This window comes from Aspergillus niger (assembly GCF_000002855.4).
Source record: "Aspergillus niger supercontig An08".
NCBI classification, from domain to species: Eukaryota; Fungi; Ascomycota; class Eurotiomycetes; order Eurotiales; family Aspergillaceae; genus Aspergillus; species Aspergillus niger.
The window spans coordinates 2,152,809-2,177,134 of record NT_166524.1 but is presented as its reverse complement, the minus strand read 5'-3'; the positions used below and the strand labels follow the sequence as shown (position 1 = coordinate 2,177,134).

At 48.9% G+C, this 24,326-nt stretch overlaps 12 protein-coding genes across 12 annotated transcripts; 5 read left to right on the top strand and 7 right to left on the bottom strand.

Annotated features, from left to right (window-relative positions):
- Window positions 1–120: 120 nt before the first annotated feature.
- An08g09160 (uncharacterized protein) lies at window positions 121–5,735 on the top strand (the record flags this gene model as incomplete). Its single annotated transcript, XM_001392990.3, has 5 exons — window positions 121–497; window positions 551–3,590; window positions 3,647–5,044; window positions 5,095–5,239; window positions 5,293–5,735. The coding sequence occupies 5 exons, from the start codon at window positions 121–123 to the stop codon at window positions 5,733–5,735; spliced, it is 5,403 nt and encodes a 1,800-aa protein (XP_001393027.1).
- Window positions 5,736–6,324: 589 nt separating this feature from the next.
- Window positions 6,325–7,067, top strand: An08g09150 (uncharacterized protein; the record flags this gene model as incomplete). The annotated part of the gene is made up of 2 exons (XM_001392989.1): window positions 6,325–6,695; window positions 6,773–7,067. The coding sequence occupies 2 exons, from the start codon at window positions 6,325–6,327 to the stop codon at window positions 7,065–7,067; spliced, it is 666 nt and encodes a 221-aa protein (XP_001393026.1).
- Window positions 7,068–8,161: 1,094 nt separating this feature from the next.
- Window positions 8,162–10,668, bottom strand: An08g09140 (uncharacterized protein; the record flags this gene model as incomplete). The annotated part of the gene is made up of 2 exons (XM_001392988.1): window positions 8,162–10,309; window positions 10,363–10,668. 2 exons carry the CDS (start codon window positions 10,666–10,668, stop codon window positions 8,162–8,164), a joined length of 2,454 nt encoding a protein of 817 aa, XP_001393025.1.
- A 340-nt stretch (window positions 10,669–11,008) lies between these two features.
- On the bottom strand, window positions 11,009–11,651 carry An08g09130 (hypothetical protein; the record flags this gene model as incomplete). Its single annotated transcript, XM_059749283.1, has 4 exons — window positions 11,009–11,206; window positions 11,257–11,336; window positions 11,444–11,500; window positions 11,540–11,651. 4 exons carry the CDS (start codon window positions 11,649–11,651, stop codon window positions 11,009–11,011), a joined length of 447 nt encoding a protein of 148 aa, XP_059606191.1.
- Window positions 11,652–11,845: 194 nt separating this feature from the next.
- An08g09120 (uncharacterized protein) lies at window positions 11,846–13,899 on the top strand (the record flags this gene model as incomplete). The annotated part of the gene is made up of 5 exons (XM_001392986.3): window positions 11,846–12,014; window positions 12,093–12,834; window positions 12,899–13,056; window positions 13,120–13,486; window positions 13,545–13,899. 5 exons carry the CDS (start codon window positions 11,846–11,848, stop codon window positions 13,897–13,899), a joined length of 1,791 nt encoding a protein of 596 aa, XP_001393023.3.
- Window positions 13,900–14,329: 430 nt separating this feature from the next.
- An08g09110 (uncharacterized protein) lies at window positions 14,330–14,854 on the top strand (the record flags this gene model as incomplete). Its single annotated transcript, XM_059749282.1, has 1 exon — window positions 14,330–14,854. One exon carries the CDS (start codon window positions 14,330–14,332, stop codon window positions 14,852–14,854), a length of 525 nt encoding a protein of 174 aa, XP_059606190.1.
- A 354-nt stretch (window positions 14,855–15,208) lies between these two features.
- Window positions 15,209–16,236, bottom strand: An08g09100 (uncharacterized protein; the record flags this gene model as incomplete). The annotated part of the gene is made up of 3 exons (XM_001392984.3): window positions 15,209–15,397; window positions 15,609–16,067; window positions 16,147–16,236. The coding sequence occupies 3 exons, from the start codon at window positions 16,234–16,236 to the stop codon at window positions 15,209–15,211; spliced, it is 738 nt and encodes a 245-aa protein (XP_001393021.3).
- A 737-nt stretch (window positions 16,237–16,973) lies between these two features.
- On the top strand, window positions 16,974–18,336 carry An08g09090 (uncharacterized protein; the record flags this gene model as incomplete). Its single annotated transcript, XM_059749281.1, has 2 exons — window positions 16,974–17,251; window positions 17,310–18,336. 2 exons carry the CDS (start codon window positions 16,974–16,976, stop codon window positions 18,334–18,336), a joined length of 1,305 nt encoding a protein of 434 aa, XP_059606189.1.
- A 925-nt stretch (window positions 18,337–19,261) lies between these two features.
- On the bottom strand, window positions 19,262–20,429 carry An08g09080 (uncharacterized protein; the record flags this gene model as incomplete). The annotated part of the gene is made up of 4 exons (XM_059749280.1): window positions 19,262–19,336; window positions 19,690–19,774; window positions 19,858–20,191; window positions 20,249–20,429. 4 exons carry the CDS (start codon window positions 20,427–20,429, stop codon window positions 19,262–19,264), a joined length of 675 nt encoding a protein of 224 aa, XP_059606188.1.
- Window positions 20,430–20,571: 142 nt separating this feature from the next.
- Window positions 20,572–20,817, bottom strand: An08g09070 (hypothetical protein; the record flags this gene model as incomplete). The annotated part of the gene is made up of 1 exon (XM_059749279.1): window positions 20,572–20,817. The coding sequence occupies one exon, from the start codon at window positions 20,815–20,817 to the stop codon at window positions 20,572–20,574; it is 246 nt and encodes an 81-aa protein (XP_059606187.1).
- Window positions 20,818–21,541: 724 nt separating this feature from the next.
- On the bottom strand, window positions 21,542–21,667 carry An08g09060 (hypothetical protein; the record flags this gene model as incomplete). The annotated part of the gene is made up of 2 exons (XM_059749278.1): window positions 21,542–21,563; window positions 21,594–21,667. The coding sequence occupies 2 exons, from the start codon at window positions 21,665–21,667 to the stop codon at window positions 21,542–21,544; spliced, it is 96 nt and encodes a 31-aa protein (XP_059606186.1).
- A 581-nt stretch (window positions 21,668–22,248) lies between these two features.
- On the bottom strand, window positions 22,249–24,219 carry An08g09050 (hypothetical protein; the record flags this gene model as incomplete). Its single annotated transcript, XM_059749277.1, has 9 exons — window positions 22,249–22,344; window positions 22,456–22,851; window positions 22,907–23,003; window positions 23,117–23,214; window positions 23,342–23,437; window positions 23,523–23,715; window positions 23,802–23,911; window positions 23,939–24,079; window positions 24,190–24,219. 9 exons carry the CDS (start codon window positions 24,217–24,219, stop codon window positions 22,249–22,251), a joined length of 1,257 nt encoding a protein of 418 aa, XP_059606185.1.
- Between the last annotated feature and the right edge of the window lie 107 nt (window positions 24,220–24,326).

The window sequence follows — 24,326 nt, the reverse complement described above, 5'->3', positions numbered from 1 at the left end:
CGCTGCCCGGGGAATAACTGCCCGTCAACGCTTGGGGTTTTGTTAACGTTACCGGCTGTCGATAATTGAGGGATGGATGTGATTTGCAATTCTCGATAAACAGATTTTTCATAGTCCAACATGGCCTCGTCCCTCGCCGCGCAGCTGTCGCAGATTGCGGCAAAGTCGACAAACCAGTTGAACCTCAAAGCACAGCGCATTGCGCACTCGCAGTCTCTCATCTTCGACTGGAAGACCGCCACTACACAGGATTTTGATACCGTCTACCAAATATGTTTCGAAGGTTTCCAAGAGTTATGTCAGCTCGATCCTCGTTTCGCGCCGTTCGAGCGCACCATCTTCAGCGAACAGAGCAAGGCGGAGGACCGAACAGAGATGAACGCGGCTCAGAATAAGGAGCTGGACACTGTTGTGGAAGCATTTCTTGCACTTGTTGGAGGTCACTTGCTGCTCAGCCCGGCCGTGAAGGCCGTTGACTGGCTTATTAGGCGCTTCCGGTAAGACTGGCATGGAAACTCGATCTTCGTTCAACCAGCTAACAGGCTTACAGTGTGCATGAATACAACACAGAGTTCACGATCCTCACTTTTCTCCCTTACTATACCACCCCACTCTTCCTCAACTTGCTTTCGATCCTGCCCGAAGACCTGACACCGACCTTCAAAATCCTCAACCCGTACAAGAAGAGTCAAATCAACCCTCCACGCCACCCTCTCGTTCACAGCGCTACTACCAATAAACACTTCCTCGCCGCTGTCAACAGATACACCCTTCAAGTCAGCAAACAGCGGGCGCATCATCATGCGCTTCTGTCGTTTTGGGCGGGAACTTTGACGGAGGCAGTTGCTGGGATGTTGGACTCATCGCGCTCTGGTCGGCGGGAAGTCGAGAAGGAAAAGCATGAGGATGTTGTCATGAAGGTTCTTCCGGTCCTCAACGATGGCTTAGCTTTGAAGGATGTATCCGAGCTGGTCATTGGCTGCTACATGGTTTGCGTGGTTCTTGCACAGAAATCTTCTCTCCAAGACAAACTTCTCGATGGACTGATGGAGGCCGTTGCCGGATCATGGACGGACGAGACTAAGGAATCGGGTTTGATTTGCTTGTCAGTCCTTGCCCAGAAGAAGTCTGATGCCAGGATCCCCAAGCGCGCCTTCAAGGCAGTACTTCGCTTGGAAGATCCCGTGCAGCAGCTCTCTGCAATCTCGGCACAGTATCCGACATCCCACTTGCTTCTTGGCCTGGTTGCGGGATGTGTCGATGACCTCTCGAAGCAAAAGGATTTGTCACGTTTGGATTTGCTGTCCCTCTTGTTCGAGACCAATCTTTTGGGCGAGCAGGAAGCGGGCAAGGCCATGGCTGTGATTCTCCAGGCCGTCAGCCATGCTCATACCGAGGGTGTGCTTTCTTTGGACGCTCAGACTCATCTCGCAGAACTCGTGCAACACTTTACTCAGTCCGAATCTCTCCAACCCATCTTCCAGAAAACGATCGAGGACTCCTCCATCGATGTCGCGGCACTCGAACATAACCTACAGACTGTGATCGAATCCGTACCCACCACCACACCGGCCATTGGAGACGTTGAGATGGAAGATGTTCAGCAGGAAGCCGTCGAAGACAACTTCGCCTCTGTCCTTGAGTCAGTGGCAGGCAAGAATTTGGAATCTTCGGCTCTCAGTGCGCAATCGATGCCCGCCTACGAGAGCCTGGTGCAGACCTTCGCACTTGCTGTCGGTTCCCAGGAGAAATTGCAGGCTTTTGTCGACTTGCCCGCTCTGAAAAAGGCAGATGCCTCAACATCGCCACAGTACCTGTCATTCTTTATCCGCACTTTCTCCGGCTCGTACCCCATCGGCACCAGGATCACCGCACTGAACCAGATTTCTTCGCTACTTAATTCCGCTACTCCCGATGTCGATCTTCAGGCACTCCTACCCTTCCTACTGGTGGCCCTAGCAGATTCCTCGGAGAGAGTTCGGCGCGAGGCTGCGGGAGTTCTAGCCGCAATTGGAAGCCTGTACAAGAAGAGCAAGAAGGGTGACGCTAACGTTTGGGCACGCGACACCATCTACGGCAAACAATCGAAGAACGTTCAGTGGATCGCCGGTCGCGATGTGCAGAAGATTGTTGAGCGCGCTTTCCTTCCCGGCCTCGAGGAATATGTCCTTGATCAAGCCCACATCGGCCGGGTACTTGAGGCTACCTTGCGCGGATCTTCGACTTCTGACTCTGGCGCAACTGAATTGAAGAAGCCGCTTCGGTTGAGTCTCTTCACCTTCCTCTGCTCCCACGCTGTCCAGATGCCACTCTATGCCCCGAAGTTGTCTTTGCTTAAACTTCTCAACCGCGTCGATAAGGCCGGCGGAACAACCCGTACGAAGGAACTTGGACCGTTCTTGAAGACGTGGCGGGATATGAAGGAGCACACAGCCAAGGATGTCTGTGAACGGGAGCGTGTCTCTGTCGCAGATGTCGACCGCGAGGCTGTCATGACGGTAACCCCCAAGGACAAGGACGCCATCTCTTTGCTCTTGTCCAATGTGAGCCCCTACTCTGATTCCCTACGCCCCTCTTTCGTCACAGCCATCTTCAACCGTATGAAGGCTGTTTGGGGGACTGTTGCGGAAGAGCTGCAAGTCGACGCCGCAGAGAAGCTGTTCGAGATCTCTCTCGAAGATGTTCAGACTCCACTGGTCCACGGCTGCAGGGATGTTCTTCGCAGTGTTCAACTTACCGGTTCTGTGCTTCTCCAATTCCTTCGGAAGATCCCCGTGTCCATCACGGACATGGAATCTCTTGGACCGGCGCCCAAGCGGAGACGCACTAGTCAGAACAACATGGTCGCCATGACCATCAAGGATGAAGCCAAGCTCAGCCAGCTCATGGAGAAGATGACTTTCATCCTGGAATTGGTTGACAGCTCGACCCCGGAGGCTCATCCTGAGTTGGCCGATGGATTGTTCCAGACTTTGGCTGCACTCCATCACTTCAAGTCCCAGATCCAGTCTGGCTTGAGCTACCTGCTGAGCTTGACGCTTGGCAGCCTCCTGGCCATCGTCAACCGGTCTAAGGGAACTGCGAAAGCACAATTCGACACCTCTGTTATCCGGGCCGACCTCGTTGTTGACTGTGTTCGTACCACCGACAGCCCACAGGTACAGAACGCAGCTCTTCTGCTCGTGGCGGGCTTGTCCGTCATCGCTCCTGAATTGGTCCTCCACAGCGTGATGCCCATCTTCACTTTCATGGGCTCTAGTGTCCTGCGCAAGGACGATGAATACTCAGTCTCTGTGATTGATCAGACAATCGATCAAGTCGTCCCGGCTCTCATCCAGTCCCTGCGCAATCAGAAGCGTGATGTTGTGTCCGGAACATCCGAGCTGTTGCTCAGCTTCACTGCTGCCTTCGAGCACATTCCTTCTCACCGCCGCCTGCGTTTGTTCCATGCTCTGGTCACCAAGCTCGGAACTCAAGACTTCTTGTTCGCTGTTTTGGCCATGCTCGCCAATCGGTATGCTCTGGATAAGGATGTTCTGATTCTGATGACCGGCTTGGTCTCTGATGCTAGTGCACCGGTGGAACTCAACGTAAGTTATTTGATGTTGCATACAGCTGTCCTCTTCGTTACTGACTCTTCAAATAGACATACAGCAAATTCTTGGACCTGGTCAAGGATTCCCTCAGCTCCAAGCCCGGCATCTCCCAGGTTCTTCTTGGAATTGGTAGCGACGATGGCCGCGATCCCCAGAAGGTTGCAGTTGACTTGCTTCGCGCACTGGCTTATCTGTTCAAGCACTCCTCTCTGAAGGTGAAGATGGCCAAGGACTTTGCAACGGAGGGAGACAAGGTAGTTGGACAGATCCGCACGCTGTTCTCTCGCATCCTGGAACAGGTCTTGGCTATCGGCGAATCCATGCAGAACGTTAAGCCCGTCAGCCAGGCCAGCGGCGATGTGCTCAGCGCTCTGTTTGGTACCCTGTCGCTTGTGGACTTCCTTGATACGATTGAGGTGCTGCTGCAGCGTCGCAACGATGAACTGCGTCGTAAAGTTCTCCGACTCCTGGAAGGTCGCCTGCGTCAGAACCCTGAACGCGACGGTGCTTCGCAACACCGCATGCTCGACTTCCTGCCCACTTTGGTCAACATCATCCAGTCCTCGCCAGACATTCTCCTTAAGCACGCTGCAGTGGCCTGCATCGATCGTATTGCCGAGAAGTACGGCCGGAAGGAGCCTACCAAGGTCATCCATGCCGCCCAAGTTGTTGCTAGCGAAGCCTGCATTGGACAGGATGATGAGCGTATTCGTATTATGGGTGTCTTGTGTCTTGCATCTATGGCCGAGGTTCTTGGAGAGGCCATGATTCCCGCGCTTCCTGACGCACTCAGCCGTTCCCTTGCGCTGCTCGAGCAGAGTTTGGAAGACGGAAAGGAGAATGCACGCCTGCACGACGCCGTCTACTCTTTCTTCTCGGCCCTTTTCATCCATATCCCCTTCATGGTGTCTGGCTCTCACCTGGATAAGATCCTTGTGCTCTCCTACAAGTCTGCTGTTTCTGAAGGTGTTGAGGACGAGAGCCGCGAAGAAGCTCTCCAACTCATGGCACGCAAGGTTGATGTCGCTGCTACATACGCTGCCATCGACCGTAACTGGCAGCACGCTGTCAAGGCAGGCCCTGATGCTACAAGGGAGACTCTGGGCGTCGTTAGCCTCGCTATCGAGAAGCATCCGAAGTCTGCTACTGTCAAGAACATCGCAGTTCTCACCAGCATCCTGTTCAAAGCATTCGATCTACGTCGCGAACAGGTATCACTGGATACCCAGGCCACGTTCGAATTGTCTGATGTGGACGAGATCGAGGATATCATCAACGAGGTCACGATTAAGATGATCTACAAGCTCAATGACACTACATTCCGCCCTATCTTTACCAAGCTGCTGGAGTGGGCGACCACTGGTGTTCCCAAGAAGGATGCTCGAGGAAGCCTGGCACGCCTTACCACGTTCTACAGGTTCCTTCAAGTCTTCTTTGGCACCCTTCAGGTATGTCTCTACTTTCAATTTCCGATTCGATTCTGTGCTAACCAGTTCAGTCCATTGTCACCGGTTACTCGAGCTACATCATCGAAAATGTGGTCTCTGTTCTGGGCAAGGCGAACCCATCGAACCAGGACACCAAGAGCCTGTGGTTGGCCACGATGCGCATGCTCAAGAACTCCTTCGAGCATGACCAAGATGGTATGTTTTAACCCGAATATTTGCCCAAGGCAGAGTGTACTGACTCAGTTTAGAATTCTGGCAATCCCCCTCTCACCTTACGGTGATCGCTCAGCCTCTGATCTCTCAGCTCGCCCACGCCAAGAACTCGTCGACGGCATCCATCGTCATCGCTGAGGCCGTGCCCGCCCTCACGGAACTCGCCGTTGCTGCCGATTCCACCGACAACCACAAGGAGCTCAACACGGTGCTGATGCGTCTGCTCCGTCCTTCTGCAGGACCTAGCGGCAAGACTGCAGGCGGTGAAAACCCGCATACGCGCCTTGCTGCGCTCAAGGCCCAGCAGTCTCTCACGGAGCAGTTGGGCGAGGAGTGGCTTGCTCTGCTGCCTGAAATGCTGCCCTACATCAGTGAACTGATGGAAGACGAAGATGAGAACGTGGAGAGAGAGGTCCGCAAATGGGTGAAGCAGATCGAGGATGTTCTGGGTGAGAGGTTGGATGACATGTTGACCTGATCGTGAGTATATTCTACTATCTAGACTTGGATGTTCGGCGTATCTTGGTTGGTGCTTGTAAATAAAAGTTACAGGACTTTTCATCGCTTTCTGTTCGAATGATCATATACCTGTTATATTAGACTATTGAAGCCTACTACCTTTGCAATTTTCTCCATCATAGGATGTGCTCTACAGCTCCTAAATAGGAAAGATACCGATATCTACCTAGTATCCCCTCTGATAGCAGGTAGTTCAACCCCGTAGCAGTTCACAACATCGCTTCATGTGATTCTTATTACAATAACAATATCTCGCAGTTATTCAACAAGACGAGAATCCTCGCAACACCCAACCCCTCCCTGCAAGCGGGAAGAGAAGCAGTTACCCCACCTCATATGCATGTTACATCCGCGATGTGGTATGCAGATCGCAAGGTCGTTTGACCCTGTGTACACGTCAGTTAATAAGCAAGATGATGTCACCACCAATAACAACAGCTACTCCAAGTGCCTTCAACCCATTATAAAGTAGATAGCAATGTCCTCCCTAACCCAACCATGACCCAACTCCCTGGTTAAAACCCAAGGGTATAACAGAAGTCACCAAAATGCAACCCCTCCTCCTCCACGCGCACGCCTCGGGCCCCAACCCCATCAAAATCGCCATCGCCCTGGAAGCCCTAAACACTCCCTACAACGTCAAATTATGGGAATTCGGCAACGACCGCGAAAAGGGCGTCAAGGGAGAAGTTTTCCTCCGCATCAACGAGAACGGCCGTGTCCCAGCTCTGGAAGACCCCAACACCGGTGTGGTGTCCTGGGAGTCGGGCGCTTGTATGAACTATGTTCGACGTGTGTATGACAAAGAGAACTTTCTGGGTCCGAAGGGGTCGGAGCAGGATATAGTGGATTTTGAGAAGTGGGAGTACTTTTTGCTTTCTACTTTGGGGCCGATGACGGGGCAGACGAATTGGTATAGGTATGTTTTTCCTTATCTACTAATTGATCAGTAAATGTCAGAAGGGGGTTTGGGGTTTGTTTGCTGATCGGGTTTAGGCACTACAATGGAACTAAGAATGAGGATGCCCTGCAACGGTACTCAGCGCAGACGGAGCGATGCTATGGGGTGCTGGAGGGCCAGCTGAAGAAGTCCGGGGGGCAGAGTGTCTTGCCTGGGCGAATTACGGCGGTTGACTATCATTTTGAGCCTTGGGTGCGAGAGTATGATTTCGCCGGGCTGTCGCTGGAGAAGTACCCTCTTATTACGCAGTGGTTGCGCGTGATGACGGGTCGGAAGGAGGTTCAGCAGGCTTATATTAAAATTCAGGGAGCTGCGCCGCAGTTTTCCTAATGTCGCGTCGTGGTGGATTATCCCCAAGACCCTCAGAAAAAGCTCACTGCATATACACTTTCGTGGTATTGAGTACGAGTAGAAATCATACAGTCTCAGAAAATAACAGACCAATTATTTTTGTAACCGCGTTAACGCCCAGCTGAATTCGTCGCGGAGAGCTCTTTGACAATGAACTTGTGCTGGGCATTCGTAATAAGATTGTTTCTGACTAACCATTGGAAGTTGTTGGACGAACTCTGCTCGACTGTTTAGTACAGGGCTAGAAAATATTGAACAGGCATTTCACCAAGTTACATTTCAGACTAATCCTGATGCATTTGGATTCCCAATCATACAGAATCCCCAGATTTTATGGACGTAGTATTCCATCACGAGATATAGATTGAATCTTAATGCTCATCAGACTACCCCTCAATTGTAACAGGCAAGGTGAAAGATAACTGTATAGTAAAGCAAATTAAGGGGACTGAAATTGGGTCTGCGCTGGTGCTGTGCTGAAACTCGAGACTCGGAGAGGCTGCACTCAGGCATTGGATAATTATACAAAAATATTAGGGGACTACGATCACTGCCCGTGGCTTCCTCAAATTGGTACAGAAATATGGTTATCACCCTTTCTCAGGCATGGAAGATCACCCAACCCACTAAGCTTCTTGGTAGTACCGATGTCTATAGAGAATACAAAAAGATATCTAGAACATTTGACCAAGAAGTTGTTACTAGCTATTTTAACTGAGACCTACAACGATATGTATAATTCGATATCCAAGTGGCCAAATGCAATTTCAGATATCTAGGAAATGGTATATGCTCGAGGTGACTTTTGTCCGTTTATCTCCTTTCATGTCACAAAGGCATGCCAAAACATACGTCATCAAATATGTATCGCTATTGGGCTTACCGAAGGCTCCACTATGTATAGAAGGAAAAGAGTTCTGGATATTTAGATGACACAATAAATCTAGTATAAATGACTTGGGCCGGGTTGCGTACAAGCGCACCAGCTGTAATGTAGAATACAACAGAAAAGAAAGAGAAGGATGAGTAAGGAAACTTCAAAGAACGTGTAAGAAGGTTCAAGAGACCTTAAATCAGCTTGTTTGGCGGAAGGTGAAGTTTGTCCCCTGGACTATAAAACCCCCTTTTCCATTTGGGACTCCACCTGAGACGTTATAAGAGCCTATCTCCTTCTGAAGGGGCTGGGGTAGATAGACGGTGCCATTCGTTCCGCTTGGAGAATTAACTTGCATCTGAACGAAACCATTCTTTCCAAACGACCACTTAACACTGAGAGCACCTTGCGGGGTTGGATACTTGCCCTCAGCCCAGCCAAGTTCGAAAGATTGAGGTGCAGCCTGCCACTGTCTAAAGCCGGGCGTCACGGGTTGAACTCCCAAAACATAACGACTCAGATCGGCCGTAGGTCCCGCACTCCAAGCATGGCAGAGGGAAGTACCAATGTCTAGTCCTGGGGTCCCATCGCTGTCCAGTACCTCCCAGGCACATCCCGTATAATTTTTATGAGTGGGGTCGCTCATTGGACCCCAGAGACTGTAAAGTAGGCGCTTTGCATTGGCGCTGTCATTGGCTTGAAATGCAGCCTTCAAGTGATACCCAGAGGCGTAGGGGCTGATCTTCTGTGCCCATCCGTATGCAGCACTCTTATTAGAAAAGGACAGTGCTCCAGCAGGAACGTAAAGCTCCCTCGACATACTGGCGAGGATGGCCTGCGTTCTGTCTTCTGGTCCAGATGATGCGGTGCCACTAAGGATGGCGAGGGCATTGGCTTCCTGAGAAAAGAAGTCTCTATGCGAGTCGGATAGGTAGTAAGCTTGGAGGGAGTCGCTCCAAAGCTCGGAATTGATTGCGTTTTGCAGCGATCGCAACCGGGATGCGTACAGAGTAGCGTTCAAGCCGCCAGCAGTCATGATGGGGAGCCATTGGTTGAGAGCATAGGCATAGACGAGATTGAATTTGGAGACAATACCGCTCACTGAAGGGTCATAGTGATTCCAGTCCCCACCAAATATCGAGTTGGAGATATTAAAAAGGCCGTTGGGTAACGTCTGTGAGTGAGCCCAATCAAGTAAACCAGCTGCCTTGGGGGCCCACTTTGAGAGGAAAACAGAGTCCCCGGTCTGTTCGTAATACTGTGCCATAGCGCTCACCAGATTGAACGAATAACTGATCAATCCCGTAATGTTGGCCTGAATGTCGCTGGTGCGAGGGGGTTGTTGCACTTTGACATTAGGCATGAAAAAGCCAGGCAGCATACGTGCTGACCCGAGAAGAGTAATGGTCCCATTGATATATTCGCGGCCGTACGTACTTGCAAAAGAGGAAGAAGTGGTTATATCAAGATCCCCTCCATAAGCGATGCGGTCTCTTCGCGAACCATCCACGCTTACTGGCAGTGGATTGGTTCCCACCAAGAAGTCCTGTAAGGCAGATTCGTCTGAGAGGGACGAGGAATACATCTGGGTCCCGGAGACTGTCAAAGAGACATTGGTGAAAACAGCAGCCTGTTGGAAGGAGGCCCCTAAGCCAAATGAGCCGTAGAATGCGCTGTTCTGGGTAAAGTTGAATACTGGCGCCCCGTCGATCATCACTGATATCTGAGTAAGGTTGACGGTAGACTCAACGGTATGCCAGTTGTTCAAAGTCACAGGAAATGGGAGGACAGCCGACGCAAGCACTGGTGAGCCGACTTCTGTGGGGCCCGCGTAGGCTGATATTGATGAATTAGCTACATTGACAAGAATGTAGATCCCATTTCCAAGGGTGTCACTGAGCACCGTGAAACCGAAGCCATTCTTTACAGGTTTCACGGTAAAGTCCAGCTCATAAGCCGTCAACATAGCTGCATAGTCCGCTGCGAAGGGCTGAGGACTCAGGCTATCAATAAATGCGCCTTCGTCAGAAATCACCCAAAAGTTTGGCAATGAATTGGCGGGGAATTCATTTAGTTGAACGGTGCGAGCACCAACGTTCCAGATGCGGCTCAGAGCAGGGTCTGAACATGCAAAAGAACCTGGCAGGTGAGACACGGGCGTGCTATCGACCGTTGGCTTGAACCCTAGGGCCTTGATTTCAAGCTCCCCTGCACTGGACAGGTTTAGTTTCTGATACCGCAGACCTCCCTGAATAAGGCGGTTTACTTGCACCATCGGCTGGCTGATGTTGTATCTATTGATGCGGTAGGTGTCCATAGCTGCGGAAAAGGGGATAGGTCCATCAGCCTGGGATGGTAGTGTCAGCGTTCATGGTTCCCATAACTGGTCCATACACGTACCATGTACAGGTCCATAGCTTCACGTGTCTCGCCATATGACATCTCGAAACAGGAGGTGTCACCACTCTGTCGGGTCACCTCAAACGTAGCGTATCCTTCCACATCTTTACCATAGTCTAGAATGGCAATTGCAGGGCTGCTTCCATTGGAAGACAACTTATAAACTGTACCATTACTCACCGGCAATGGATCGCCAGCTGCGAGTGTGTAGGTCTTCGGTTGATAGGTCGGCTGAGACGAAGGAGCATAGAGCGCTCCGCAGACGACGGAGGGTACTAGAAGGGCCAAACCAGGATAAATCCTCATCTTGGCAGAATTTGGAGCGTTAAAAGACGGTCAACGCCCCTTTTGACAGTGATAGAAGTATTTTTCTGTGGATCATTTGTTGCTAATGATCAAGTCACACTCGCCGTCTTCAAGGCTTCATTTATACTTCAAGACCAAATTCAGGGAGTCGTCAAGATAAGATTTCTCAATCACCATTAACTAATTATGCAACATCAGGATTCTAACCGTGGATGGTGGATCCACGGCATGGTTCACGTTACGGTACGACAGTACGAAAGTACGAAGGTACCTATGCAACACGACTGCGCTCAATAGGATCAGCCAGATCCCGGCTCACTTGCGCTGTGTTAGTTGTCATTCATGAAAGAGGCTGTCCCACAGCAGCCCAGTACATCATCTCGGCCCCGCTGCATATACACAGTAAGTCAGGAACACGCTCGTTGCCGTGGGAGTGAATAGCCCACTCTGCAATAGCGTGTCGATCTCTTATTCCACTTCCATGGTCCGGGATTCCCCTATACGAATACGAACGGAGGACTGCCTTTCTCTCGACTTTCTTAGGCAGCGGATGAGAGATTCTTTGTATAGTTTTTGATGAAGGCAAACCCCTTCAGCAGGTAATGCGGCTTGATAATTCGCAACTGTGTACGCTTCTTGCCTTTGGTACCCATCAAGCCTGTCCATACCTTGATCATACCGACAGAAATTTTAGAGTTTGACCTGAGGTAGCTGTATCAAGAAAGCTCCACGCGAGCAATATCATTTGTCTCCACAGACGTAGCTAAATTCCTACCATCAGTCGACCAGAGATACGAGAGATTGAAGAGAAGAGTAAGACTGCGGTGGAAGCCTGCTCGAGGCACCGACAAATATCAGAAATTGGCCACACCAGAGGAGGTCACTTCTCGGTTCGATCCCGAGTCGCGGCTCGATTTTCCCAGGGGATCGTCGGGATCGACGAGTCGGAGGACCCGTTCGTTTTCGTATATCTGGATTGGCATTTTGAAGTTACAGGGTGGGCTACTGTCTTCGGTCCGCACGCCGAATTAGATAGGCTGTCTCACACCCTTCTTACCATAAATTCCAGAGCAGACAAAACTTAAAAATCTTCACAGCATTGCCTTTCCGAGTACTCTGGTATCCCGTGAATTATTATGCGCTCTTCTTCATTCTCTGCGTTTCAGTCCAGTCCGCCATGGCCAGCAACAGAAATGCGGAGGTATTCGAGCTGCCGGGGGATTTAGTTATGCCCCCTACCACGGCCAGCAACAACCATCCGGGGGTCTTCGAGTTGCCGGGTGAAGCAGTCACGATTCCCCCAACGCCAATCGCTGCCGACCGCAAAAGCGGCATTAATATAACAAGTATGCATCCATCGTCAACCGTCACGGGAGATTTCCAGTCAAGTCATTGAGGGACAAGGGGCTGATTCTCATTTGCAGGTGACGGGCGCATTGATATTGACTACAACACGACACTGGTACGACGATTCTCCAAACTGTACACTTCTCATTATTCACCACGACCTACGACGCCACCGCCCGAGTATTCCGAGACAGCACTGCAAGCCGCTAATGACAATGGCCCAAGTCTGGAATCTCCGCCGGCATACACAGAAAAGACCTGGAAGATCAAATTGAATATTGTGATCCAGGTGGTAGGCAGTCGAGGGGATGTGCAGCCATTTATTGCCCTCGGGAATGAACTGCAGCGATATGGACATCGTGTGAGGCTGGCTACTCATAATGTATTCGAAGCTTTCGTGCGCAGTTCAGGGCTCGAATTTTACCCCATCGGAGGCGATCCAGAAGAACTAATGGCATATATGGTCAAAAATCCCGGTCTTATTCCCAATATGAGGAACTTACAGGCAGGCGAAATTGGGCGCAAACGAGCCATGATTCGGGAGATGTTGGACGGGTGCTGGAAATCGTGCATCGAGCCTGATATGGCGACCCAGCTACCTTTTGTAGCTGATGCAATCATTGCCAATCCTCCCAGCTTTGCCCATATCCACTGCGCCCAGGCACTAAGTATTCCTGTACACTTGATGTTTACTATGCCCTGGACCAACACGAAGGCCTTTCCTCACCCCCTGGCGAATTTAACTGGTGGTGGCGATGAAGACCAAGGTTTCAGAAATTTTGTTTCTTATAGTGTGGTTAACTGGTTGACTTGGCAAGGGTAAGGATCTCTGCGCATTCTTAAAGAAACAAAGGAACCGCCTGACGTGTATTGACACACTTAGGATGGGCGATGTGATTAACCATTGGCGAAAAGAGCTTGGCTTAGACGAAATAGCTATGTTTGAAGGGCCTCGTCTTGCAGAAATCTTGAAGATACCATTTACATACTGTTGGTCTCCGGCTCTCGTTCCCAAACCGACAGATTGGCCTTCCTATATCGGTGAGTTATCATTGAATGTGTCATCTCAGATGCGGTCTATGCTAACAGCACCCTTCTTCCCAGACGTCTGTGGTTTCTTCTTCCGCGAATCCCCGAGATATGATCCCCCAGCTGACTTACTGGCCTTTATTGCTGCTGGTCCACCACCAATTTATGTTGGATTTGGTAGTATTGTCTTGGAAGATGCAGAAAGCACTACTACTATCATTCTCAATGCTATACGTGCAGCAGGTGTACGGGCGATCATTTCCAAAGGTTGGTCCAACTTAGGCGGAATACACGATGACAGTAATATTTATTTCATCGGGGATTGCCCTCATGAATGGCTGTTTGACCGCGTCGCAGCTGTCGTGCATCATGGAGGCGCGGGCACGACCGCTTGCGGGTTACGAAAATCTAAGCCCACATTCATTGTGCCCTTTTTTGGAGAGTGAGTGATTATAGTAGGCTATATGTTACGTTTTTTCTCGTGCTAACAATCCAGATAGTCAGCCCTTCTGGGGAGATATGGTTGCTGCAGCGGGCGCTGGTCCTACTCCTATTCCATATAAAGAGCTTACAGTTGATAAGCTGGCCAGCGGAATTCAATACTGCCTTAGCGAACAAGCGCGCATGTCAGCAGTTGCTATAGCTGCTAAAATGCAGTCAGAAATAGGTGTAAAGGCTGCGGTTGCCTCATTTCACCGGAATCTCCCACTTGAGTGTCTGCAGTGCGATCTAGAACCGAATCTACCTGCGGTATGGTCTTTCTCCCAAAACCGTAGGAAACTCAAGCTGTCAAAGATTGCCGCAGAGGTACTAATATCCCATGGATTGATTGATGCAAAACACCTGACAATGTAAGTCAAGAGGCTGACAACCTCAAGGAAATCTTATTCGATTTCGTTACGCTCAGTTTCTGATCAAACTTTGTCTCAGGCATTCCATTCGCCCAATCTTCATTGAAAATCGCCGATGGGATCCCGTCACGGGCGGGGCGTCTGCAGTGGTTGGAACAGCCACTGATGTCGCCGACTCTGTTTTGGGAGCCTTCTACAAGCCTGTCCTGGAGTATCGCGATTACCGGAAGGAGCGTGAAGATCAATCCTCAAGCATAAGATCTACCAGCTCCGTCGAAAATCTTTCAGACACCTTATCTGGCCATAGTATCTCGACAAATTACAAGGAGGAGCCATGGGATAGTGATGTTGCTGGTAGAAGCAATTCTACAGTGTCTGCGGATTTGCACTCGCAGAAGCGGTCGGATACTGGCAAACGAAAGCTTCTTGGTAGAATGGCAGCTGCATCTGGTAGAAGTCTGGGCAGCATTGCTCCTACCATGATCAAGGGCACAACTGTTGACTTTCCCCTTGCTTTGGCTGAAGGACTGCGCAATGTCCCTCGACTATACGGTGAAACTCCCCGAGATCACGGTCCAGTTACTGATATCAAAAGCGGATTTGCTGTTGCTGGAAAAGGATTTGCGTGGGGAATGGCGGAGGCGGTTAGCGATATAGTTGTCAAGCCATACCAGGGTTTCCAAAAAGAGGGAGCGAAAGGTACGATCAAGGGAGTCGGCAAAGGAGTAACAAACATGGCAGCTAAAGCCGGCTCTGCTATGTTTGGCCTCATGGCATACCCTGCTACTGGTATCGCGCAGAGTATCCGGTTGTCAGTTCAATCGCAGACAAGAAAGCTAATCGCCCAACAGCGCCACAGTGAGGGAATATGGTTACTGGAGAGTCGTCAGTATACGGCGACGGACAATATCGTGGCCACTTTTGGACAGAAATTCAAGAGCAAGAAAGGCCGAACGTAATATTTCAGTACCAGGGTTTCTTCGGCGCAGAGGTTGATGGTTTTATCAGTATCCTTTCTGGGAGTAGTATCTACTCTGACTTTTTTCTTCGTTATAGCAACCTTTTACTTTTAATAACCCTTCACTACTGAAAAACCTCACCTTGGCTTCAGCGTCAACTATCTGAACCCGGTCTGTCCGAGCGCTCTTTCCTCGACGCCTAGCTTTAATCTTTTCTTTTCATTCCATTTATTTATTTATTTATTTTTTCTCCGGGGTAAATTCGTATACGCATGATGACAGGCGCAAAGTCGCATGAGCGAGAGACCAATGCCTCATTTGGGATCTCTATGGAATGCTCCAAGTGTACCCAGTTTATCCAGCCTGTGATATTATAATTATGTGATAGTAGAAGGATATAGTCTCGCCTACGTCAGCCTTCATGCTCCTTGGAGCTGTAGATGTTTTACCCAGGGCCTGCATCGTAAAGCGGCTGAAGCTCACCCCTGAATCCAGGCATTTAAAACAGTTCTGTAGCTGGTATGCAACAAGGCTGACGTTTTTCTGTCTCAATGAATAGAGAATGACCTTATATTTACTATTTCTGAAGCTTTCTTGTCTCGTGGAAGACCATGTACCCGGAAATACCAGCTACACCGCAAGCCAAGCCAACGAATAACCCGGTGGTCCAACTGGGCCGGTTAAACCTATCCATTCCCCACATGCAACCTGCCAAGCATGCCTGAAATATGGTATTCCAAATGTCACACCATACAACCAGGTCTATTTTCCATGGAGATGTGGCCGGACCGCACTCTCTATCATTGTCACGGCAGATACCTGATACAGACTCCGGGGGACGACACCACGCTTGATATATGCTAGCCAAATGTGCGATACCAGAGCGGCTCTTCTGGCGTGCGCCGAACCGCCAGCAGAACCACCAGTAAAGATTCCTCAGTCTCCATGGTGCGAATCCGAACCCTGTAATGCAGAACAACCCGTTGAGGATTTGCGATGTGATCTCGATCCAGATTCGGCGTGACGAATATAAGTCGTTACAGGTGGGGTGGCACATTGCAGGGGCTGCATTGCACATTAACAGAAAAAGCATCCCTCCCCAGGCCACCACATTCAGGCTGTAAATGGTAATGAAGAAGCCTTTGGGTGTTGCTATCCAATGCCATGCATGATTGACCCAAATCATCAGCTTCGTCGCCTTTGAAACAGGAATCTATCTCGTTTGTTAATCTCCGTGCACCTAATTGACCATTTCCAGTAGACTGCGATGTAACTTAAGGTGCAGCACTTACCTCGACTTCCGATTCGATTTCCTTGTTCCCTAGAGGTGATGGTAGGGAGCCATTTTGGGGATCAATAACACGGTATGCTTGTTGAATCATGACTGATCTACCACTTGACGATCCATGTGATAGAAGATGTGGCAGACAAGGTGCCCTACCAGGCTATATATATATACTAACGGATCTGGTTTAGGATCAGCATATAGTAGCCTAACCAGAACCAGCGAATTGATAGTAGAGCCAAAGTTTACTTTAGATAACCCTGCTGAAAACTCTGTAGAGTCTAAGCATAACGTACTTTAGGCTACCACTCCATGGACGAAGAGGTTCGAAGTGTACGGTGTACAGCTGCGAGGGCCATGTTGCAGCCACCAATTACTTCGGCCCAGAATAACACATTTTAAACTGTACCAGACACTCGAGACCGTTGGGTGGCCGGTCAGGGTACAAAACAGTTAATGAACATTTGCCCCTGACTGATCGAAACGTCTACCTAAATATCTATACGAATACGAGTGGGTCTCTTGCGGCTACCTCCATGTTCTGGAACGGCGAAGGAAAAAAAGAGCAAAGCCTAATTTCACTTCGTATTCGCACCCATAGCTTATTCCGAAAATAGAACAGGAAGCGACCGTGTGGGATCTGCTACTGTCCTATGAACTTGTGAATATCACTTAGACATTTCCGGGTTTTACTGGAGAGCAGCTCATAGCTCTCGCCGCAGAACGATGTGCGATAAACAGAAAATCGTCCTCGCATGCACATAGTTGCCACTTCTTGTGTCAGCGCAAATTCCTTCTTACTATCCCACCAAGAACGGTCTTACGGAGTCAACAATGAAAGAGCACGCCTCTGACAACTTTCTTCACAACGCATGGTGCGACGCTTCTCATAGTCCTGATGAATTACCAAGGCACGAAGGAAAGCGCAGGTTACTCCTGATATACATCCATGGCTTTCTAGGGTCAGAGGACAGCTTTTGTAACTTTCCTAGGGATGTCCACGATCTCCTTAAGGCCTCGTTGGCTCAAACCCACATTACATACACCAAGATATACCCCCGCTATAAGACCAGAGGACCTATACATGTTGCCCGCGACGATATCATCCGGTGGTAAGTAATATCTCAAGCTGTAGCAAATTTAGTCCTTTCATATCGAGCATTTCCGCAGGTTATCGCCACACATGGCTCCAGATCTGGATCTCATACTGCTCGGTCACAGCATAGGAGGTCTTATCGCTGCAGACGTTGCACTTGCGCAATCCTACCCAACTGCTGGCCATTTTCCGAACAGTGACCTAAACAATATATTTGTCGGCCTAGTGGCCTTTGATACTCCTTTTCTCGGACTTCACCCGCGCGTCATTACGACGGCAGCCGGCAGGGTATTTTGCCGGAAAGCAAAGAATGACAGTAGGCGGACATCTCAGAGTACCACGAACAGCCGAATAGCACACGACGATCCGACGTTCGACCCAAACTTGACCAACGATGTCGACAGGATCCAATGGAAAGGGTGGAATGGAGCGCTCAATTTTCTTGCAAAGCATTCGGGTCATTTGTCTCGGTCTGTCCTTCAGTATGTTTTCTCATACTATGATCATGTCGGATGTCTAAACGACTACTTTGGGCTTCTCAGACGACACAAGAAACTTTGCCGTTGGGCGAAGGGCGATGAATCTGGTAGACGGGCTGGTTTTGTCAACTATTACACGACTGCCTGCCCACACAGCGGAACCATCAGCGGTGATGAGCACGGGAACAGTAGGCTCTGGAGTGATAAGCAGTTTACCTGCCACGGAACGTCGCAAATACACGGCAATCATGTACAAGACCGAGACTCTGCGTTAGTGGTGTCTGATATACGAGAAAAGGTGCCAGCCAACCGCTCGTCCGAACCACTGTTAGACACAAAATTTCCTTTCACCAAAATCGATACACCGACCTCATCAAGCTCAAGCTCACGTAATTCAGGCGAACACGGAGATAGGCGCAACAATTCTGATGACATCAAACCACGGGGGCGACTGTTCTGCTATGTCCCAGAAACAGCCCGCAAAAAGCAGCTCTGGGTTTCGCTACGTATTGAAGGCATGGATGAAATTGCCGCTCACCAGTCCATGTTTTTTCCTCTCGGCAAGCACTACAACCGATTTGTTGCCGATACTGTGGCAAGAATTGAAAGCTGGCTGTTATGAGTGTGTTTGCACAACTCCCAGCGGAGCGTATATAGAGAGACCCCCGGCGCTTAAAACGGCTTTTGATTGCCGGCCTTGATACTTCTAGAGATACCTTCGGCTCTTTTACAATGATCTCTGAGCTTTGCCCAAGATTTTGTGGCTATATAGCATCTCAACCATGTATCATATCACATCTTTTAGAGTCCTTAGAAGGAAAAGCTCTAACAACTCAATTATATAGACAAGTAGAATACGTACAAACTGATAATATGTCTTATTCGATTCCTCATGACCATCAAGCAGACTAGAGATGCTACGATGTCTGATCATATATCTTAGCTAGCTCGAAGGCTTAGGGAACTCGAGAGGATATGAATATTTGCGCTGAATTACGAAGAAGCTAGCCAGCCGTATATCGGCTCCATTGACCAAGTCTACGCTCTGTCTTTCCACAACTTTAGGTGTACTATGGTGTAGTATGTCTCCGTAGGTAGAGTATAATACTACCTAGTACTGTACCACAAGTACATTTTCTTATATTGGCCCACACAAGACCCGAACCCTAAAGGAGGGGGGGCTCCAGTTCCTCCATGTTTATTTTATCGACCCACACAACGCCCGATTCCCCGATGATATGACCCGGTGGCTTGATCAGTCTCAAACACTAAGGCTTCTGCTGATAGGAGGAAGTCAGCTATCATTTATCAGTGCATACCTATTTTTAGATCAAACTTGGAGCTTATTATAAAGCATGAATCATCGGAGCTGGCTTTCGGCTGGTGTGATAATGTTGTATTTTCGAGTTGCCAGACAGGCGCGATTGACCATAAGAACCTCATAAACAGTTGGTAGTGATTGGTCTGAAATCAAACCACTTCTTTGACTTCAGCTTCTACATTGACTACTTTCACTTAAGCAGAATAACCATCACTTTCTCTAGTATTCACTCCCAGGGCAATCCGGGATCGCTCAGGAAATACTCAGGACACGCACTGTATTCCCCCCACGCTCGGAGCCTCTCAGTAATCAAAAAGCAGCGCCAAGTTTGACCCAGAACAGAAGAAGGAAGTCGCTCCATTTCCATAGAAATCTAGTTCACTAGTAGGCTAACTACAGAGCCCAAGCTATAATAATATGTTATGGACCTCCCGGTAAAGACGGGCAACTGTAAAAAAGACAGCTGCATAGCAGAGCCACGCCGAATTCATGCAGCCAAAGCGATCGCCTGGAGATATATTTGGCAGATACGAGCAACTATCGTTGCCTGGGACTCTTTCCAACGTAGCTCCAATACGGCGCACTTTTATCGTTATAACGTTAGCTTGTTAGTTAAGGTACAACGTGGATTAATTAAGTAAAAGGGTCGCGAACCACTCCGTTATTGTCATAGTTCAGGAAGGTCCATTGATAGGAATTTGTGTAAATGCCATAGATGACTGCGTTTCTGCGGATATTTCTCCGAACCCGATTAATCACCGCTGATCTCATCGTTAGCAAAAGACAGAAAAGATATGTCTAGCCTGGTAATTGAAATCGGACTCACAAATGGCCGTGCGGGCTCTCGCATCCGAATGGAGCACCTTATCCCTGAACACGAGAAGGTTCGTGTCCAAGGCTGGAATCGACCCGTAACACAGCATATAGTCCACTGTCTCCTGATAGGAATCAGGTATTCCCGCAACTCGACGATCCACAACGAGAGGGACTTGGCTGAAAAAGCTAGGTATATAATCGGTGGCTTGCACGGCTGGGGAAAATCTCTTTTTCATTTCAGCCAGCAGCAAAAAGAGGATGGCATCCAGTCTGGGAAAAGCCATTTCCGCACATTCGTGTCCCGTTCCAAGGGCCAGACTGTAATCTTTCATGAGGCCATCTGTACTGAATTAGCCTATTGTGAACGCTCGATACTTGCTGATAGGCGGAGCTATACCGAAACTCGCGGGTAGTCCGATTCGTGCTAGTTCTTCCTCAATATGCGCCGCGTCCTCGTGTGTCTCGCCGGGCACATTGGCGGCTCCGTCAATACTATTAAGATAGAGATCGAATGTGTTGAGAATAGCATCTTCGCCCCCTCTGTCGCCTACAGCGGGGTTGGTGCGATTTTCTTCCATGGTATTATTGTTAGTATGACATTTGAGATAAGTGGGATAATAAGAGCTGAACACTTTGTTAAGTTGAAAGTTGTGTAGGGAAAGTTGAGACTAGGTCTTGTAGATGTGATTATCATGAGACACCTCACCTGCCTCTTACCTTCTACAAGGCGTCTGCTTGCGGTCTCTCCTTCCCTTTTGGCGGGGCTTTTGCAGAGAGATAACAGGAAGCCCGCCGATCATGATTCCCAGGTGGCCGTATGTCAGAACTTAGCTTCACCAGCAGTAGAAGGTCAAGGGCGGATAGAAGAGTCTGTACTGTCAATAGCAGCAACGAACATGCCTGCTGGTTCTTGAGCTTAGGGGGTAGTTTCTTTGCGAGGAAAGTTTTATCAGATGGAACTATCATACCTCAATATCTACTAATCACAAACAACGAAACGATGACGTTCTAATTTACATCATCAACTAGTAAACCACACGAGTATGGATTGAGATGGCTGTCGCGCCGCGATAACATATCTGTTCGCACACAAAACGAGTGATGGGTTTCTGAAGGTGCAACGTGATATTCTGGAGTAGTGCTCTTACCGACTAGACCAGAATACTGCATTGCTAGCTACTCGGAGCAGATGGGGTGACAAACGTCTTGAACATGAATCAAGAGTAATAGACACTGAGAACATTCTGGGCAAGACAATGATTAGTCGGTAAGATGATGCTGTATGCAAGTAGTAGGTAAGTCGCATCCAGAGTCCCGTGACAAAACTTTGACTGTTGAAATATGCTGGGAAATAACGGGGCTGGCAGGCTACCGCCGCTCAATAAACATAGTAAGTTGCGTGCATGTCGGGGTAACTACCCATATATTAGAGAAGGACTTGAGGTACTTTTTCCGCTTTCAGTGAAGAACTGGACTTGCATTTATTTCTGTGTATTCAATAATTGCGAGACATGATAAAAACCCCTTGAATATTTACCTACTTAGATACAGGTGGTACGTCCTTACTACGCATATTAAACATAGAATAATAGTTCTCTCTTTTGTACTATATCCTAGTTTTGGCCTTCGTGTATGAAAAAAAAGGTGATATACATAAACGTTTTGTAACCTTTCTGATGGAAGAATAATTTCAACCAGGATGATATGCAGACCTATATCATTGTATTGTATTCATTACTTACACAGACATACTATAATTAGTCAGGGGATGGGGCACTGCATAGTCGTCATTAAACCCCCTGCGCACGCACCACATGGCTGGTCCCTGCGATGAGGGATTAATTAAACCGTGAGGGATCTAGCCTTTCGGCAACTATCAGAAACAGTATATGTGGGTTTATGCATTATATGCATTTAGAGTAGACTGCTATTTACTATTTGAAGGTTGCACATTCATCTTCCTGCTTTTGTAGCCCCTGGTGATAACTGCCAAAATGAATGAAGTAATCTGATATACTAAGTATGTGTGGGCAATGAGCTCGGTCGCGAATTTTTCCTTTTGACCATTGAATTTGGGGTTTCAGAGCCAGTAGTCTATCTGATTGTAAATGTTGGCTTCATGTTCTTAATGGAATCTTGGCTGGAACAAGTCGGGATGTTTCGAGTAATTGATCCGGCACTATACTCTGCCTCCGATTCTGCTCGAGAGGATCTTGCTTAGGTTATGTTGTAGCTTTACGTCGTTTAGTTATGATTATTGATAAACTATAGACCCATTCTTTTGAGTTGCGCACTACCAATCATAGGTCTTGATATGCAACTGCGTAGGTGTGTAAAACAACCTTCCTATTCGGCGTGGACTTGGCACTGTGGTCATTATTTTCCGACATTAAAAGCTTAATACACAGCTAATGCGCGTATATGCACATCAGTCCTCGGAGATACTTTGCGATGCATAATGTCATTAGCTGGAGTAATTGTGATCTGGATGTGCTATACGTTCAGCGGTTAAAAGCCGTTCGGCATCCCGATTCTGCCTTGTCGTTCCATTTAACAACCCCAGCTGGCACTATATTATTCTCAGAATTGTTTGGAGTTAGTAACTTCGCTCGTGAGCCCTCTTGATATCGGATGCAAAATCTGCGAACAACGGCCTCGGTATAGTGTTGGCCGCGGAAAACAGGGACGGAGAAGCGCCAACCGGCCCGTTTCTAGGCGAGAAACAGCATCAGGAGGTGGCACCAGTGGAGAGAATCGAGATCCAGAGCGGGTACTCCATACATAGGCGGGAGGTCCCAGGAATTTTAAAGCCACAGAGAGCTCCACGAGCTCAGGAGTCGGGAATTCCGTGAAGAAAAAAGGCCCTGATGGCGGGTAATAGCGGATAAAGCTGGGGCAAACCGGCTCGAACCCGGCGCGGCTATTCTCGCTTGGTTGCGGAATGAAGAGGCCTCCACCGATGTCCCACGAGTGAATGGGGTCGGGAAACCGATGCTGGATCTATAGAAGCCGAGTTCATCCTTGGTCGCTAGTTTGAGATTTGATAGTTCATCACAGCAGTTTGACAATTGATTGTGTCAGGCCGCACTGAAAAAGCAAGCGAGGGTCGGAGCCAACCTAAAATAGCGGTACGAATCAGCTGGACTGACTGGCTAAAGGGACACGGCGGTCAGCGCCAATCGGGATGGGGTTTGCTACCCCGGTGGCTTGTCAACGTTGTCACATTAAGGGCGTGGGTTTTGATCCATCCGTCGTCATTCACCACCTTGGCCGATCATCCGAAGGTGCTGGATGGTCTTTTGTCGCTCCGATGTCGCAGCACACGGACACGTACAGGCTGACAAGGGACGAAGTTCCTAGAGCCTGGACCATCGTATTCACATCAAATCATACAATAACTACCTACTAACTAATGGGGGTTTATTTTGCGTAAGGATCAGAAGGTCCGTAACTCAATGGCGTGAGATCTACGAGTATCACGCGAGGGGACTGCGATGATTGTCCCGTCAAGAATGTTCGAGCTGTTGTGACGAGACTCATGCAGGAAGACCAGGCTGCTAAGAGGATAGACGCAGATAGAACAACCCTGGCAACTAATAGTTTGTCGTAGACCGACAATTATGGAAGATCAACTAATGGCGTCATTCGCATTCTTCCTCACGGCCAGAAACCTGGTTAGCTTTTGCGCCCATGCGAACCAATTTGCTGTAGGGCGTGGAAGGCTTTGCTGGTCGGCAGTTGTCACCAAAGGGCGCGACGGCGAGCCCGCCAATCGCTGCTTTCCCGACCAACTGACTTCGCACACGGACTTCATTCCATGGACTCCATCGAATTGGTCGGTCACCGTGCAGGATTCCCTTCGGCCTATCAGCTTGCTTGAACGCTTCGTTTTTAGGCTTTTCTCGTTTCTTTCGGTCCCCTAACCCGCATGTTTCTGGACCGCTTCTAACATCCCCTTGGATCGAATATCAGAGCAATCACCACGTGCACGTGGATTCTCAGCATGACTCACAGAAGGGGTGATCGATGCAGGAGTGTAGGGGAGGCTTGCATCGTCAAGCTGGATCTAAAAAGTACATATTAAGACAGGATGCAAGCCCGAGAATAGCCAGAGACCCAGAAACAAACCCGGAAGTTGTTCCTGAGCAGCATCAGATCCAGTTCTCGAACAACGCTGCTCCACCGCTGCTTTTCCATTACCCAACGGCAACTGCCAGTCACCCCATCCCTACATTCACCATTGAATTTTTATTCTTTTTTTATTACTGTTTTCTATTTTTTATTATCTCCCTTTTTTTCAAGAAGACAATAAATCTAATAAAAGGCTATACTCCGCACTGTTTCTGCCCAGATTTCTCTTTTCTCCATCATTGCAATTTACCACTACAAACCTTACATCAGTTGCTGATCCGTGGGTGAATTGGTGATTCGTTCGCCAATCCCCTTCTATACTACTAACTCCCACCACTGCGGGT